Source organism: Gymnoscopelus microlampas (genome assembly GCF_963454915.1).
Source record: "Gymnoscopelus microlampas genome assembly, chromosome: 4".
NCBI classification, from domain to species: Eukaryota; Metazoa; Chordata; class Actinopteri; order Myctophiformes; family Myctophidae; genus Gymnoscopelus; species Gymnoscopelus microlampas.
The window spans coordinates 52,637,081-52,650,674 of NC_139941.1; the positions used below are offsets into that span (position 1 = coordinate 52,637,081).

At 41.7% G+C, this 13,594-nt stretch overlaps 1 protein-coding gene across 16 annotated transcripts in view; it reads right to left on the bottom strand.

The window, feature by feature from the left end:
- LOC311044398 (H-2 class II histocompatibility antigen, E-S beta chain-like) overlaps positions 1 to 13,594 on the bottom strand; it is a 162,246-nt gene that overhangs the window by 108,920 nt on the left and 39,732 nt on the right. For 2 of the 16 annotated variants that reach the window (XM_084055943.1, XM_084055944.1), the window contains exons 7-8: positions 13,103 to 13,216; positions 12,577 to 12,769 (exon numbers count right to left, since the gene is read on the bottom strand). The exons of 13 other annotated variants lie outside the window; for them this stretch is intronic. In XM_084055943.1, the coding sequence (XP_083912069.1) occupies positions 12,729 to 12,769; positions 13,103 to 13,216 (155 nt within the window). In that variant the 3' untranslated portion in view covers positions 12,577 to 12,728. Of the gene's footprint in view, positions 1 to 11,891; positions 11,910 to 12,576; positions 12,770 to 13,102; positions 13,217 to 13,594 lie in introns of those variants that run through there. One more of the 16 variants, XM_084055945.1, reaches the window with a different exon arrangement.

Here is a 13,594-nt window from a genome sequence, read left to right on the forward strand (position 1 = left end):
CGACTCTGTCCTACGAACCCTGATATTATGAAATATGATTTTGGCTCAAATGAATTTGTCTAAATGTCATAATTGAACACACCGTAGGTTCACACAGCGGTGAAACATATCGTTAGAATACATTTTGTTTGTATTGTAGTCATTTCAAGTGAATTGAGTTAAACTACACCTCCTTCGTCTGAGGGAGCCTATAGACGCCTTAACAGACGACGTCACACTGATACGAAACAGTATGCGCGCGCAGGTCGGCAGCAAAAGAACCCCACCGCTCATAAGATGCAATGTAAAAGTGGTCACAGTCTCACGTGTAAAAATGCATCCCATCAAACTTTCAGATGCTGTTTTTCTCCCAGTGTGGAGGAAGAATGCTTAGGATTTTTACTGTGATCTCTCGCTCTTGAAATATATAATCCTGACCCAGCAGGTATCCGAACTGGAGGGAAGAATCTCATTGCTCCACCAGATCCGTGATGATGAACTGATCATCGATGAGCTGTTCTCCATATACCCCGATGACATCGCATCAGTCCCAGAGCCCAACACATCAGACCCGGAGGTCTCCGTGGGCCCTGGAGGTGCCACTTCTGCAGTGGCTGAGCTCGAAGCCACCATCCCCGCTGACATGGATGCCGTCCTCCATCGGAAGAAACAAGCTGCTCAGCTAAACCCCCCCGCCGAGCTGGACTCCACCGTCCCGTGCCTGGATACCACCGACAAGTGGAACCGCCAGGGCGCACGGCCAAGAAATCGCCCCTCAGCCAGCTCTACTCCTGTCCCCTGGAGAGTTGTCGGTCGGGGAAAGAACCCCAGAAAGCCCCGTCAACTCCATGCCCCCCCACTGTCCACAAGTAATGCCTTTTCCATCCTGGACATGCATGAGTTCCCCTCTCTTGCTCCAAAGGATCGCCTCCCAGCGTCCCTGGAGCCTGATCGCCTGTCCACTTCACGCCCCGAACCCAGGTCCAAGCTGTCCACATCCTCCACGCTGCCGGCCACTCAACCTGCCATCAGCCCCCTGGTTACGACGGCTGATATAGCTGTCCTTCCACCATCTGCGCGCCGAGCGTCCCCCTCTGCCCGCCGCGACCTGGTGCGGTCAGCAGTCGCCAGACAGTCCGGGGGTCCTCCTCGCATTCGCCAGCAGCCACCCGTGGAACCACCTCCCTCCTCCATGGCCAGCACTCCTGTTCCTCAATCTGTGCCACCTCTGATCCCCCCCACTGCTATCTTAATCGGCGACTCCATTCTCAAAAAAATACATTTTCCAAACGCAATAACACGCTGTTTTCCTGGAGCCACAGTGCCCGACATTATCAGAAAACTCCCAGAACTGTTATCCTCTCTCCCACCAACCATCGAAAAAATTATATTCCATCTGGGAACAAACGACACAGCGTTACAGTGCTCAGAGCTTCTGAAAATCCACTTCAAAAGCCTGATTGAGATGGTCAGCAGCTGTGGAAAGTCCATCTTTCTGTCCGGCCCACTTCCCACGCTAGGGCGCGGAGCCGGTAGTTTTAGCAGAATCCTCTATCTCCACACTTGGCTTCCCTCGTTTTGCGCTGCCCAACAAATAAACTACATTGATAACTTTAACTTGTTTTGGAATCGCTCTCCCCTCTTTTCGCGTGATGGTCTCCATCCTAGTCCGTTGGGGAGTCGTACACTGACCCAAAACATACGACACGCTGTACAGTACAGTTTGTTGAAGGTACAGCCAGAGCCTCCCCCACTCTCACTTCCTGGAAGGAAGTGACGGTCGATGTCACTTCCCCCCTGTTAAACTTCTTCTCTCCCTCCCCCGTCCACTGAGATCCACTGTGCCCCCTCTAGCGTGGCTACCGCCCCCTTTAGCCCTATTCCTGCTGCAATTTCACCTGTAACGTCTCCCTATATACAGTCACAACATCTAATCCCTGTTCAATTTGGCCAAAGATTTCTTAACAACCACAAGGGCCCCGGAATAAATTCCAACAACCTAATCTATCCTCACTTATCCAACCACACAGACCCAAAAAAAATTACCCCAATCCATAAAATGAACCTAGCCCTGTTTAACATCAGATCATTACTTTATAAGTCTTCCTCTGTTTATGACCTCATCTGTGATGAGAAGCTCGACTTAATATTCCTTACAGAAACCTGGCTCGGCTCGGATGGTGCTATTACTCTAGCCGCAGCCTGTCCTCCAGGCTTCAGTTTCCTACATTCTGCACGTGAGGGTAAGATAGGAGGTGGTCTAGCGAGCATCTTTTCTGACACTCTGAAGTGCAAGCCTCTGACCCTTGGCAATTTTACCTCATTTGAATATCAAGCCATCATATTGGAGAACCAATCGCCTGTGCTAATGATAAATATCTATCGTCCACCAAAGCACAGCAAGGCCCTATTTTTAACAGAAATGTCAGATTTACTATCTATATGCTCTACAAATTATAAAAGGACTCTGATCACTGGGGACGCTAACATCCACGTGGACAATGTATCAGATACTGTGGCTCTCGGCTTCCTACAGTCTCTGCACTCCTGTGATTTTATACAGCACATTGATGTTCCTACACACAAACATGGCCACACTCTGGACCTGGTAATCTCTAGAGGTCTGAATATCATGGTTAACAGGGTTATTGATAGGCCAGAGTTATCTGACCACTGTGTGGTGTTTTTTAACATGGCTGTCTCTGAACTAGAGAAAAACAATACAGAGTATATTTTAAAAAAACGTTTTTTTAGCTCATCTGCAGCCCACGAGTTTCCCCGCTATCTGGCTTGTGCACCCCCGTCTGATACTCCCTCAGTGAATGACATGGTTCAACAATATAATCGCAGACTGGAGTCAGCGCTTGACAAAGTGGCCCCTTTAAAAACTAAAAAGAAACAAAGCTCCACCAAAGCAACACCCTGGATTAATGATCATGTTCGCTCACTGAAGAAGAAATGTCGTAGAGCTGAGCGAGCTTGGAGAAAGAATAAACTCACAATACACTTAGACATTCTCAAGACAGCTACAGTAGTCTATAACAAAGCCCTGCGCCTAGCAAGGCAGGCATACTTCTCTGGCATTATCAATGACAACAAAAAAAATGCCAGAGTACTATTCTCCACCATTGAACGTATCTTAAACCCCCCCCAGTCCCATAAGCAGGCGCTCCCTGCTTCCAAAGCCAAGTGCGATGAATTTGCAACCTTTTTTGACAGCAAAATTTCTAATATAAGAGACAAAATTATTAATAATGCCACTAGCACAAATACCCAAACCACGACTACGGCTGATGCTGCCAGGTGTAAGGGTCTAGCTCACTGCAGGGGAGGCCTTACATCATTCTGTGAGACTGATGAAGAGGAACTCCGCAAGGTCATATCGCGTATGACTTCTTCATCCTGTCCACTGGATGTAATCCCCACCCCCTTTCTCAAGGAAGTTTTGGACAGTGTGATCATTGATATTTTAAATATAGTTAACAGCTCCCTACAATTAGGTGTGTTTCCAGACTCTCTCAAAACGGCGGTAGTTAGGCCCCTGCTCAAAAAACATAACCTCGACCCCTCTGTGCTGGGTAACTATAGACCGATTTCAAATCTGCCTTTCCTGGGCAAGGTCCTAGAGAAAATCGTCTTCCAACAACTGGAAGTGTATTTGCAGACCAATATGATTCATAATAAATTCCAATCTGGCTTCAGGAAGGCCCACAGTACAGAAACGGCACTGGTTAAAGTAGTTAACGATCTTAGGGTGTCCACTGACAAAAAAAACGTATCCGTCCTCCTGCTCCTTGACCTAACAGCCGCATTCGACACAATCGATCACACCATCTTAATACAGCGTCTGGAGCACTGGATAGGTTTGTCAGGTACGGCCCTATCTTGGTTTAAATCGTACCTAATAGGCAGAAGCTTTTTCATCAACCTAGACGATTTTGATTCGGACAAGCACAACATCTGCTCTGGCATTCCACAGGGCTCAATTCTAGGTCCGTTACTGTTTTCCCTGTACGTATTGCCGCTGGGAGAACTTATCACCAAACACGGAGTGAACTACCACTTCTATGCTGACGATACCCAGCTTTATCTCTCTGTGGCTCCAGATGACCCTAGTGCTCTAGACCCACTACTGACCTGTCTGTCCAGCATTACATCCTGGATGAGTGAGAACTTTCTCAAGCTTAACGAGGACAAAACAGAGGTTCTCATAATTGGCTCTAATGAGCAGAGAGAATCAATTACAAGTAGACTCGGCAATTTGACCATAGAAAGTAGCACTACAGTTAAGAACCTGGGCGTTTTTATTGACTCTGAATTAAACTTTAATGCACACATTAGTCATGTCATCAAGATTGCTTTCTTTCACCTGAGAAATATTGCTCGAATTAGACCCTATCTGTCACTGGACGATGCAAAGACGTTAATCCACGCTTTTGTCTTCTCTCGACTTGATTATTGTAACGGACTTTTTTCTGGCCTGCCAAAGAAAACAACCGACAGACTACAACTCGTCCAAAATGCGGCAGCCAGAGTTTTAACTAAAACTAAGATGAGGGAACATATCACCCCAGTCTTAGCATCACTACACTGGCTCCCAGTTGTTTTTAGGATTGATTTTAAAATTATTTTACTTGTTTATAAAGCTCTTAATGGTCTGGCACCTTCCTACCTCAAGGACCTCCTGCCTAGACATGTTCCAAATCGCCCACTCAGGTCCTCTAGTGCTGGCCGACTCGAGGTACCTAAAATGTCATATAAAAAACACGGTGAAGCAGCATTTTGCTTCTATGGGCCGACTGCTTGGAATAAACTCCCATTATATCTAAGACAGGCCCCCTCCGTGGATAGCTTTAAAGCACAGCTCAAGACTTACCTCTTCACTCTTGCTTTTAGTTGATCTTTTTCTATGACACTGTACCTTATTTTTATGCCTCCGTTAAACTGCTTTGATGTTTTCATGTATATTTTTATTATTATATATATATGTATATATATATATATATATATATTCTTTTGCTTTATTGTTGGTTTGTGTACCATTTCTGTATTTCTCCCTGTAAAGCACTTTGAGCTGCATTTATGTCATGAAAGGTGCTATATAAATAAAGTTTATTATTATTATTATTATTGGTTTCTGTTGTGTGTAAACAATAATAACAATTCAAAGCAGTTGTCCTCAAAACTCCACCTCCAGTGGCTGTCATAAGAACGGGGGGAGCGCTCTATGATCATGGCACCAGAACCTGCTTGGCTCGCGCAGCTGCAGCCCGTCGAGACTAATTTATGCTCCATCCCGCGAAGGTGTCGCGCGCAGAGAACGGCCGAGAATAGCAGATCTCCAAGCTCACAGCGGTCGCATCCGTGACGCGGTTGTGAGCTTGCATGTCAGCTGTTCTCGGTGCGCAATACCGCTGCGCAATGAAGTATATATGTGTTGCCAGGGCGCACCTCACTAGCCTACACACAGAGGAGGTTGAATGAACTGAAACAAGCTCACCCCAAAACAGCAGGTTTGGGGATCTGTTGGGAATTGATTACATGAAACAGTCACCTGTGCGTCCAGTCTCAATGTTTGTAAACAAATAATTGGTCTATAGAACTCCCTCTCGGGGGGTCCCTGAACTCGGACCCCTGGGGGTCCCTGAAGTCCACTTTGAAAAGCACTGCTCTAGACCAGAGCATGAAGAGCTCCACTTCACCGCTGATGTTTCAGTGAAGTGATTCTGGGAACGACCTTTGACCTTACTCACCTCATGCATGTGACAGGAAGTGCAGCTATGAGCAGGATGCACATTCTGTGTGTTTTCAGTTGCAAGATGTGGGACATTTATTTTTGATAGCCAAATATGCTTGAATTAGTCATTTTGTACTTTAAGAATTGTTGTATATGTTTATTTAATGTAATTATTGTATATATTTCACATGAACACTGTATTGATGGTGATGTAAAGCAACAGAAGCACTCCAGCTGTTCACTTGTTATTGTTTTTAGCAGTATTATGAAGTGTCATTGCTGAATACTGTACAATTAATGCAAAAAATATTAAATGTGTTTAATATGTGACTGGAACAAGACAACATCTGAATTCTAAGCTTCCTTTGACTGTTGGTTATGGAATAAACTTTTTTTTTAATGTGGTTAGATTTCCACGTTCTCACTTGGATCCCCTAAGGCCAGGTACACACTGCAGGACATTAGGTCCGATATTACTGTCGCCGACCTTTTTTGGCGCTCGCCGACAAAACCTCCCGATCTGACGCAGATCGGCCTTTGATCGGCGAGATAATGCTCGCTGTGTGTGAAAGGCTCCGCGACACGATGTGGCCGCGATTCTCCGCTCTGCGACGGCTTTCCGACCGTTTTCAGATAACTAAACTGTTAGATATTCGGCCCTGTCGCAGAGAGGAGATCGGACAGTATCATACAGTATGAAACGGTCTGCGAGGAGATCCACGCTACAGCCAATGAGAGCACATTACAGCAACCGTGGCTAGGGGGGCGTCGCTGGATCTGACCACAACAAACAGTCCCTACCGCAATATTACCGTCCAGTCCTGTAATAAGTTAACATTAAAAAACAAAATGAGAAAGTGAGCGAGCCTGGTGGGCTGTTTATTTTAGAGGAATTGTACAGAGAGAGAGAGAGAGAGAGAGACAGAGAGCGAGAGCGTGCTCTCTCTCTGTGTGTGTGTGTGTGTGTGTGTGTGTGGCTGTGTATGAACAGCGTTGCCAGATGTTGCGAGAGAAATAAGCAACCAGGTCTATGAAAACAAGCCCAAGAAAAGGCCACTTGAGCACTTTAAACCTATTTACAAATACATTGGATATTTTAAAATAGCCAATCTACAAGCTCACAACGCATCGCAGCTATTTTCAAAGAAGAATCTTGAGAAAACTGTGGAATATTTAAAAAACCACACAGATCTTGTATAGGGGTCTATGGCACAACATATTTTCAGAAGGGGGATGTCTGCGCCTCTAGTCTGCGGACAATTAATTATTATTATTAATTTGGGGGTCCTTGCCAAATGTTTGAGAACAACTGGTTCAAACAATATTAGGAAACAAGGCCAAAAAAAGCAACTACACTTTCAAGCAACTTTACAGAAAAACAATCCCAAAGTCGCTTATAATAAGCGGACATGGCAACTGTTTCAGCGCACTTGACGTGCAAGAGAGGGAGAGGGAGAGGGAGATAGGCATATCACGGGATACGTCGATTAAAATGAATTGGAATTAACACAAATGTATGTATTGGGTCTGACTCTGGAGATGGCATCCTAGTGAACTATCCTACAGTGTGTCAGCCCTTGTCGGGGATCAATCGTGTTGTGAAAACCACAACGACATTATGACAGCCGATTTCAAGAAATAAACTCCTGCAACGATCAGATGACCCCCCCGAGCACTTTAAGGTCCTGCAATGTGTACCTGCCTTACAGCACACTTCCATTTGTGTCATTTAGGGCCTAGATGACAAAAGGGAGGAACGCTTTTGATGACAGGAAAGAATACCATTGCTATAGTGTATAGTGTATTTTTATTTTAAAGTGTCAGTCCGCAACACACATTGAAACACAAAATACACGTACATACCAGAGTGAAAGAGTTGAGGACCACTCACTCACAAGGAGGTGTGAGACACATCTCCCACAGTAAGACGACAGCAGCACTGGTTACAGTTCATTTTTTAAATGTATTTACTTTAATTACCCACAGTATACTGTATGGATCATTTCACTTCTACACATAAACTGAGACAATGGCCCCGATTCACTAAGCAATTTACGACCATGTTTTGATCATTCCGGCATTTAAGACAATTCCTACACTAGCAGTCAGATTCATTCATGTTTTTTTGTAGGTGATTTGAGCGTGAGGTCCACCCGTTCTCAAGTCAGCCCCAAGGCTGTCTTACTAGGGACCAAAGCTTGCATTATGTCATTAGAATGCTTTATTCTTCATGCAAAATCAATTACAACAGTGCCAATGAAATAGTAGGCCTATGTGCCCAACATTTGTCAACACATATATATAAAAAATAAAAAATATGTCAAACGATGTATTGCTTGTAGCCTATGCATAATATAGATTCCACCGCTTTTGTTTTTCTTCCCTGGGCTATCAGTTGCATTTAGAGCTGAATTATTAGGTCCCTCCGAGTATTTGCCAGTGTCGGCCAAGCGGGCAATCTCAGCCAAAGTGTCACGTTGTCAGAAACTGCAAGGTTCATTTCCCCTCCGCTCCACAAGGAGGCACCACAATGGGGTTCAGTGGTACCTGTGGTGGTGACCTCACTTCCTCCCACTATAAAATCAGGACTGGATTCCCATTTTCCTCTTGTCCTTTGTCTCCAAACACATGCGGCCGGCCTGTGTGTGTGCCGTGTGCTGCTGATGTACTGATGTTTGCCATGCGTCTGTTAAACCTGCTATAATGTAAGTTCCAGTGTTTTACTTCTAGTGATGTGGATTATATTTAAGAATTGATGAACTTGAGTTATATGGATATTTAGGTGTGTTTAATATTATGAAGTAAATACTTGGCCAATTATTATTTTGATGATATACAATACCTTCATGTATAATATGATTTAAAGGCCATATCTATGTTTGATATTTTATCTGGCATGATATTATAATTTGTTTCTTTGTGTCTTTGTTTAGAACCGTGGCAATCATCATGAAACCCAATGTCAACACTATACACATCATTATCCGGCTAAATAAACTGGATATTTGATTGCAACCTTTGTCTCCTGGTGGTTTGTGGCTCCAGTTTGAACTTTAAATCCTAACACACGTAATAATGAAGATAAGCTACTGTATGATGCCTTAATGTCACTGCGGAGGCGAAAATAGCCGATCTTCAAGCAAATTGAAAATGGCTGATCTACAAGCTCACAACGCTTCGCGATGCGTCGCGTTGTGAGCTTGTAGATCTGCTATTTTCTAAAAAAAAAACATACAAATGTGGACTATTTGGAAGATTTTCTAAACATTTTAACACAAATCTGGTACGGGCTCCAGCTGGCGCACAACATCTTCAGATGGGGTTATAGGGACAAATTAGCCTACATTAATTTGGGGGTCCATGACATGAAAATATTTGAGATTCACTAGTTAAAATAATTTAAAATTTGTGACTCAAGCCCACATTCGCTTATAATAAGCGGGACACCTGGGGAAAAACACATTTGGTGAATGTGGAGGTTGGCTTCTCTTGTATTTTCTCTTAACAGAAAGTTAAGAGAAAATGCTGTATGAGTGAAATGTAAGAAAACACGAGGTCCAATTATGTTGTTCCTTTATTGATATTTTGACATTCCATTCAAACCAAGCAAATTAAAGCCAAAATCTAACATCTGAACTTCAAACCATTCATGATCAGGGGCCCAGATCCCAGGGGGGAAGGAGGGGACATGTCTGACATGTTCCTCCAATAAAGTATCTTTAAATAAATTATATAATTTAAAATCTATATTTAATAGAAGCTGATTCCACTTTTGAAATCATTCTCACATACAGTAAACACTATACTTTGAGAAGGTGCTACCGGTGTGTCCTGATCACCAACAACTGACACGTAAATTAATCCACAAGCTTCATCATCACTTGTCCACAGAGCTGTTAACAAGTTTAATGAGTGAAGTTAAGCCAATATGAACGGATAGAAACACAACAGTGGAGCTGAAAAACGGAAAGATGAATAATACTAGCCTCTATCTCCAGGCTTTTATTTTTTTGTTTTGCTACTGACCAAGGAATATCTAAACTGTCCGAATTAGACACATATTTTGTTCTCTATTTTAGTGAAGTTTGCACAACCTTTCTGTTATTGTTGACTCATCGTGTCACTGTCACAACGCAGAGCGCTCATTCTCCTAATTAACATAATTAAAATGAATAATTGGGAATTCAAATACATTTATTGGACTTTATTTTTAGTTATGCTGCAGGACCATAGAAACGGGTGTTTCATTACGCTTTAGTGTGTTATCCTAGGTTTAAGTTGTTTTGTGATTTTGCTCCTATATCTTTTACCCAAATCAAATCAAATCTCAAATGATGAATTCATGTGAAAGTATCAATGTTTATAAGTCCTGCAGTTAAACATGGAGACGTTAATGTGTTTGTTATTAAGTCATGTGATGTCAACCTATAATGGATTATTTACATCCTAACATAACATTATAGTTTGTTTCAAGCATTGAACATGGATTTGGTGTTTTGTTTTTTATACCAAATGTCAGACAAACTGTAATCATTGTGAACATTATTAGTTTAAAATCCTAGCATTAGCTCTATGTTGATATTATTGATGAGAAGATAACTTATTTGTGGTTCCCTCCTAAGTTGTAATGAGATCTCCTCCCCTGCTCATGATTACATATTGTAAAGGATTACATATACATGATTACTCATGATTACACATGATTACATATAAATCATTACTTGATATAAATGATTGCATGTCATCAGTGTTTCCTAGAGGGTCTAGGTCCACCCGTGTCATAATGATGCTAACACATTAATTATCACACATTATAAATTATTACAGAATAAATGACTTATGGTCAATTATAAAATAATAAAACCTTTTTCACAAACATGGCTGACTGACTTCCATTCAGATGGATATTAATATTATGAAGAACTCTGTGTGTGTGATCATATATTTAATGTTTCAATATAGTGTAGAACTGAAATATTATGTTTGTGTTTCCTGTTGACAAACTATACAAAGTCATTTGATGAACCGCCCACACTAATTGGGACTCCCTCTTCCTTTGGTGTGTCGCCCAGGTGGCGCCTAAACCCTGACCTTTAACCTCACAAAAACTATTCCTAAACCATAACCCTAACCTCTCAAACACTATGCCTAAACCCAACCTTAACCCTAACCATAACCCTAACCCTGACCTTAACCTCACAAAACTATGCCTAAACCTAACCCCAACCTTTAACTTCACAAACACTGGCCCACATTTATCAATGGAGCGTAAAAAACGGCTTATATTTTTCCATAAATTCGGCCGTATACCAACGTCAAAGTCACATTTATGAAGCGATCCTATACAGCCAATCCTAGCGTACATTTGGTTGGAGCTTTGATAAATCTCACGTCTGAAAACGAGCGTCATTTAAATAACACGGCCAGCCAGGTTGTAGCCTACATAACTCCATACCATAGGACGCGCTACTGTAAGTTTGTAGACCTCACTGTCCATGAAAAGATGGTCGGTAGTTCCGACTCCCGAAAATGCTCTTGCAAAAGCGCTCGTATATTTTGAAAATAGCATATCTACAAGCTCACAACGTGTCACGATTCGACGCTTGTGAGCTTGTAGATCTGCTATTTTCAATGCAGCCAGATCTGCAATCTTATCTGAATGACTGTTAAAGCAGTTTGTTTAAATTATTTTATAAAATGATATATTTTCACAGGGATTATTTATTAGTGTGTTAGATATATTTTGGAGTGGATACATATGTTCAGATGCCTGTCATACGGTCAGAGAATGCTGCCCTGCATGTCTACAATGGAAAAAACGGGTGCATCCAAAGTCACAACTGCTCCCGAGCAGACGTGAGATTGGAGCGTGCGGTACGGTAAAGGCAACGTCAGGATATAATGATAAATGCCGAAAGTTGCGGTGATCTCGCCGTACGCCCATTATTTGGCCTGCACTGCGTTGATAAATGAGGGCCACTATGCCTAAACCTAACCTTAACCCTAACAATAACCTCACAGAAACTATGCCTATAAACCTAACCTTAACACTAACCTTTAAATTCACAAAAACTATGCCTAAACCTAACCTTAACCCTAAAAGGTTGATGATGTCATCATTGTGCTGCCGTTAGGACTATATTTAAAAGCTGATTGGACACGCATGTATTTCTTCCTCTCACACCCAGGTGTTCTGTGAAAAGACAATAGACCAATAATAATCAGAATGTATTAACTGTGTGAACATGTTAACACTTTAGAATAACCTTCCCTTATAATAGCAAATTAATCGTTCATAAATTATTAGTTTAGTTTATAATTAGTAAATGATGTGTTATTCATAACGTGTTAAACAGTCGGTTCATGATTTAATGATTTAAAACTATGCTATGAATAGTTAAAAGATCATGAACAAGTCATTAGTAAACTACTTAAAAACCTAACCTCCCAGCACCCTCCCTGCAACTACAGTAACCATCAAAGTAGAAACAACTCAGTCCATTCAAACAACTTTGTCAATAGTGTATCTTAGTAGGAAGGGCAGCTCAGTTGGTAGAACACTCTCCTTTGGACCACAAGGTTCTGTCTTTGATCCTGTTAGTGATGGAATGATCAGTGTTTTCAATGAACTGAATCATTGGTTCAGTTCACTGAAATGTTGTGTTCAAATGATTGGTTGGTTCGGTTCAGAGTTTGGCTGCATTGTGTCTTCTCTTCACTGAACTGAACTACACAGTTCACCAAGACCCCCCCCCCCTCTGACCACATTGACATCAGTGTTGTCTGATACAACAAATCATTTGATTATTATTATTATTTAGCAGAAGACACATGATGATGTGAATTACCGGGATGGTTTACCAGGCTAGTTGTTTCACTTCTTACACTAGCACGTTGTTTTGTGTATGTTTTATAGTTTTATACACTTGTATTCATTAAAACTGTATGAATGTATATATAAAAAAGTTTAGTAAAAAGAAAGAGGAAGTGAACCTGGGTGTGTGGGAGGAGTCTAAAGATTCTCATCATTGGTTGTCGGCACCAGAATACGACCTGATAGAAGAAGAAGAGAGACATTTAAAACAGTCACATGTTGCATCAGAACTAATGTGAACATTTGACTCTTATTTAAGACTAAATGTGACAACATAGAACACACTTTGACCTCTAACTAGGTCGTCTAAACTGGTCTAAACCGGTTAAGGTTCTAAACCAATATAAACATGTTTAGGTTGTGGCTTTACATGTTTGTTTGTTTGTTTGCATTTCTGTGAGGGTTCCACATGTCATGTGATCCTCTGTTGATCTGACCTCATTTCTTCCACTGTTAGTAGATGTATTAATTAAACATGTTAATTAAACATGTTAATTAAACATGCTAATCACCTCGTTTCTTCCACTGGAAGTAGATGAATCCAGACAGGAACAAGACCAGACCCAGAACCAGACCTGATGCTCCCATGGCCACCTTGTTCTTCACTGACTCTGACATGGAGTCATCTGATAATACAAATATTATATTAATTATATTATTACAGTAGATTAAAACACCTTGTTCTTCACTGACTCTGACATGGAATCATCTGTGTCATTATAGATTTGAGCTATAACTATTATTTTATACTTAGGCTATTCAGAAATAGCAGATCTGCTATTTTTGAAACGGAGACATTTGTTGAGACATTTGACAGTTACAAATGTTTGCTTTAAATAAAGATTTGCAAACATTTTTTCCAAAATAGCAGATCTACAAGCTCGTAGCTTGTAGATCTCGGTGCCGCTCTATGAGCTTGTAGATCTGCTATTTTTGAATATCCCAAAGTATAAAATAATGGTTATAGCTCAAATCTAAAATGACACAGATGTGTTCCTGGATTG